General features: G+C 38.9%; 1 protein-coding gene across 1 annotated transcript in view; it reads right to left on the minus strand.

Annotated features, from left to right (window-relative positions):
* LOC106870823 (uncharacterized) overlaps nt 1-5,730 on the minus strand; it is a 46,474-nt gene that overhangs the window by 18,415 nt on the left and 22,329 nt on the right. The window contains exon 2 of the mRNA XM_052970335.1: nt 1,654-1,966. Coding sequence (XP_052826295.1) covers nt 1,654-1,966 — 313 coding nt within the window. The remainder of the gene's footprint in view (nt 1-1,653; nt 1,967-5,730) is intronic.

Consider the following 5,730-nt stretch of genomic DNA (forward strand, 5'->3'; position numbering starts at 1 on the left):
AAATGCACCATTCTGAGCGTGGCCGTTGCCAGTACCGCCTGACTGGCCATCGTGCGGGTGACACGTAAAAGCACCCACTACACTCTCTGAGTGGTTGGCGTTAGGAAGGGCATCCAGCTGCAGAAACTCTGCCAAATTAGATTGGAGCCTGGTGTTGCCATCCGGTTTCACCAGTCCTCAGTCAAATCGTCCAACCCATGCTAGCATGGAAAGCGGACGTTAAACGATGATGATGATGATGATGATCTCTGCTGCTATTTTCCATGACCCGTCTTTTGATAGCTTCGAGCTCTACTTCTGTGAACCAACAATTTTTTCTTATTGCTCTAGTTGAAACAATCCCTTTTCTCTCCAATGATCATGCATATGTAGTCAGTAACCCCTAATTTGAGCACCATTTTCATCTACTGGGCTGCTCAGATAGTAACATTCCATGACCATAGCATTAATTTGCTTGCTCCATCTACGCCATGTGTGGTGGTCCCTTTCTGGATATTGACAGGCTGGAGCTGGACCAGAATCTCTGAGCCTGCCGGGTGCAACACTGTCACCATCAGTGGCTTCAGTTTCATTACCACCATTATTCACAATATTTTGTTTTGTCATTGTCACCCATATGAGGTAGCGATTATCAGGTTGCGCAATTACCAGTGTTTTTATTGTGACACCATCACTAAATGTATCATTAATCAGCTCATGAGGAGGAGGAAGCTCCACTTGTTTCCTTTCATTATTATTATCATCACTGATATTGTTTTTATGTGTAGTAGCAGCAGTGGTTGCAGCACCAGCAACAGTAGCATGGGTGGGGGTAGTGGTAAGGGTAGTAGTTGGGCCTCAGATACCTGTGCTATCATAATAGTAGTAGTTGTAGTGTTAATTTAGTGTTAGTTGTATTTAGTATTAGCAGCATATTATTATTATTATTATTATTATTATTAATATTATTACATTATTATTATGATTATTATTATTATCATCATCATCATTATTATTATCGTTATATTATTATTATGATTATTATTATTATCATAATCATCATTATTATTATTATTAGGGCAGTGGATTGGTGAAATTGCTAGAGTATCAGACAAAATACTTCATAATATTTGTTTTAACTCTTTACATTTTAATTTCATCCTTTTCATCTTTTGGGAGTCAATAAAATAAAGTACCAGTCAAGTACTGGGGTAAATTTAACCCTTTAGCATTTAAACTGGCCATATCTAACCCAAGTATTCTACCTCTTTTATGTTAAAACTGGCCAGATCTAGCATCTCACACCTATCCTACATTGTCATTCAAAAAGTAAACAATCACATCATTGAAATCTCAAAGCTAGAAGATAATGCATGATTAATTCAAACCAATTTCAATAAATAAGCATTATGTTTGACTGAGTAATCTAAATGCTAAAGAGTTAATCAACATCTCTCTCTCTCTTACTTGAATATGAAAATACAGTATAAGTGAGAAGTGTCAAGAATCTCAACCAAATTGGACATGATTATAAACAGTGAGGCAGTTTTTTGAATATTCCATTTGTTTGTGAAATACTTGAATGGTGATTTTTTTTTTTTTTAACTGATGAGCTCAGCTGTTAGAAAGAAAAATAAGTACAACAATCTGTAAACTTCCTGTTTCAATACTTACTGACACCATCATCCATTGGCTGGAAATAGAAGATTTCCCGTAGAAGGCATACCCAAAGATATGTCTCACAAGGAGATGTTGCCGAGAAAAAAAGGATAGAAATGTCCTTATTTTGTATCTCAAAAGCATGTGGATGAGTCTTTGATTTGGTTGTATGAACAATACCAGTGACATTCTCAAGCAGGATTGTTGACAGTTTGGTGTCAGGAAGACAGGCTTGATCAGAATTCAAATAGATGTCCAGTTTAGCCAGAAGCTTACCAGCTGACAAGTCACTTATTTTGTGTAATACAATCCATCGGTGGACCCATGCCTGATAAAATATAAAAAAAAAGGTAAGTGAACGGAAGAGAAACAGAGTTATAGAGTGTGTAAGAGTAAAGCATAATAAGGTGATTGTATATGTATGAGTGAAACTTAGTATGCATAATATACATCTGGAAGATCCTCGAAGCAATTGTCCCAAACTTTGGTATCGAAAGTTACACAAATAAAAGAACTGGATGCCATTGCACAGTGCCAAGGACTCCAAATTTGCCATCAAGATGTAAGAAAAGATACTGCAATAGCCTGGGCTTCAGAGGTCCACAGCTCTTCAATATCCTCCCGAAGGACCTGAGAGACCTGCATGCGGTGGATGTAGGTGTCTTCAAGATGAGGCTGGACCTCTTCCTGTCAGATGTCCCAGATGAACCAACTTCACGGCAAGAGGTGCAGATGAGAGCAGCTGCATCAAACTCTCTCATGCACCAAATCTCAATTCCTGAAGTAAAATTCGTGAAGTAAAATTGTGTAGCAACACCAAATGTCAGTGCCCCAGCATGGCCACAGCTCATGAGCTGAAACTAGATAAAATGAAAAAAAAAAAAAAAAATGAAAAAATATGAGATGTTTATGTTCATACACTTAGCGTATGCTTATCAGCATCATCATTTAACATCCACATTTCCATGCTTGCATGGGTCAGATGAAATTTGTTGAGGCATATTTTTCTATGCTCAGACACCCTTCCTGTTGTCAAACCTCACCTATTTTCTAGCAAAGTAATATTTCCTTCTGATCAAGCATGTTTTCCATGGATGAATTGGAAGTGAACAACCTTGCTTGTATGACAATGATGCTCATTTACAATCGCCTGATGTCCAGACAACGGTACACACAAACACATACACACACTCACACAGATACATACACACACACACACATATAAACACACACACACACACATACATATATGCATGCACATACACACCCACACACACATATATATATATATATAAAGCACACACACACATACACACACATATACACATCATCATCATCATCATCGTCATCGTTTAACGTCCGCTTTCCATGCTAGCATGGGTTGGACGATTTGACTGAGGACTGGTGAAACCGGATGGCAACACCAGGCTCCAATCTAATTTGGCAGAGTTTCTACATCTGGATGCCCTTCCTAACGCCAACCACTCAGAGAGTGTAGTGGGTGCTTTTACGTGTCACCCGCACGAAGGCCTGTCAGGCGGTACTGGCAATGGCCACGCTCGAAATGGTGTCTTTTATGTGCCACCCGCACAAAAGCCAGTCCAGGGGCACTGGCAATGATCTCGCTCGAAAACCCTACGAAAGCCAGTCAGGCAGCACTGTCAACGGTCACGCTCAAAATGGTGCATCTTATGTGCCACCCGCACAAGAGCCAGTCCAGGGGCCCTGACAACGATCTCACTTGGCTTGCCGGGTCTTCTCACGCACAGCGCATATATATCGTCGTCATCGTTTAACGTCCGCTTTCCATGCTAGCATGGGCTGGACGATTTGACACACACACATATAAACATACACACACATATACACATGCACACGCATTTATATACACAAGTAGATATATGCACACACATATCATGTGTGTGCGTGTATATTTCCGGATTTAGCGCACAAAAACGAAGACTTTTGAATCTTACCATAAATATAATTTAATAGAACCGTACACACGTGCTCCACTTGTGGCGTACAACTAGTGTGCGATCCTGTAAATTGTATTTATCCAACAGTCTGTACTGATGAGAAACAGATATTTTCGGTAAGAAAGTATTAATTTCGAAACATGTTTACAGATAATTGTATTTTTTTTATGTAATTTTCACTGGTCTTGCCCGATTTACGTTTTTGTTACTTCGCTAAATTCCCTTTGAGAATTATTCGGTCTTAGTAGACACATGACATGTGATCTTCTTCTAGCACATTAGCAGTCCACCTAGTGGCCTCCTTTATATATATTTTTATATATACATATACAATAATCCTTTGAGATCTCAGATATTATTCTGAATCTCCGATTCTTTTAATGTGCTTGTTCCCTGGTATTAAATTGATATTAATTAATATCCAATTTTTTACCCTATTGTTTAATTTAATTATATATACATATAGGTATATATATATATATATATATATATATATATATATATATATATATATATATATATATATATACACACACACACATATGCAAACAAAAAACAAAAGATGAAATAGCCAAAGGAAGAAGCAAACCTGACTGCCCATATAACAAAAAGGATATGTATATATATATAAATACATTTCTTTCTCTATTTCTTCCCCACCCTCCATCACACCATTAAATTTTTTAAATAAATAGATAAATAAATAAATAAAATGTCCAGAACGTGGAGGAGCATGGAATTGGGACTGTTTTTGAGAGCCTGGCACTGTGCTGAAGGAGATAACCCAGACAACATAATCACAGCTGTAGTGAGGAGCAATGGTTACACCAGAACATTAGCACAGATAGAATGAAAGAAGCAGGAGTTTAGCCGCTCCCACACTCGCATTCGATCCCATATCAGCACACTTGATGCCATCTTTGATAATAAACATAGCAAAGATGACAAGGATGGGAGCACGGATGCAGATGAAGGATGTCACCCCCACTTGTAGACACTCAAGGAAGCAAAGAAGAAGATTCAAGCGAGAAACCTGTCTGGAAAGTAAACCCAAGTACAAGTGCCCCTAGCACCATCAAAACGGAAAACCACGGAGGTAGAAGAGCCAAGAAAGAACAACTAAAAGAAGCAAAAGTTAAAACAAAAACAAAAGATGAAACAGCCAAAGAAAGAAGCAAACCTGACTACCCATATAACAAAAAGGATAAAAAGAGAAAAGAGACAGCACACACAAATGTGCAAATTCTACTTGAAAGGTGTCTGCTGGCATGCAGAGGAAGGTGCAAACTGCTGTTTTGCACAACAAAGACCCCACTACATAAACATGAAACAGGGCAGAAACCATGGGCCAAAAGGAAAGGACTATGCATCACCTGCTCCAAAACGGAGGTACGCAAATGTAGTGCATGCTACAAACCAGACTTATCAACATGTTGTTGAAAGGGCAGCTGCTAAACAACAATCTTTTTTGTGCATGGCACAAAAAATTGTACAGCAGCTGACCTGGCTACATCAATCTAACAGATGGGACTATCCCCAATACACAAGACCACCACAGCAAAAAGACCCAAGGTGGACACCACTGGCAACAACACAGATATCACAGTAGTGCTTTTACTGAACATCAGAGGACTGTTAACACTTAGTAACAGGACAAAACTCCATTTCTTGAGAGACCTTGTTGCATGCAATCAAGCCTTATGCATAGCACTTATAGAAACACACCTGAAACAAGATATAGCAAATGCAGAAACTCACATACCACAGTGTGTTGTATTACAGACCGACAGGAAAGAAAGGAGTCATGGTGGAGTTACTATGAACATCCGCGAAGACCTCACACTCCAGGTCCTTTTATCATGCTCAAATTCAGTATGTGACACACTAATTGTACATATAAGACAACTCGGTGTAGTTACATGTTTTACATATCACCCTCCCGATGATATACACATGCACGCGCACCTTCATTTTGGGATCACCACTATTTTATTATCTCCCCTACTTCCTAGCTCTCCTGTGTGACTTCTCTGTTCGGCATTCGCCATGATAGATCAATAGCTACTACAGATTCTTTATTTTCTCTCCTTGTTTCTTTCTGTGTTCCTTTCTG

Source organism: Octopus bimaculoides, chromosome 1 (assembly GCF_001194135.2).
Source record: "Octopus bimaculoides isolate UCB-OBI-ISO-001 chromosome 1, ASM119413v2, whole genome shotgun sequence".
Taxonomy (NCBI): domain Eukaryota; kingdom Metazoa; phylum Mollusca; class Cephalopoda; order Octopoda; family Octopodidae; genus Octopus; species Octopus bimaculoides.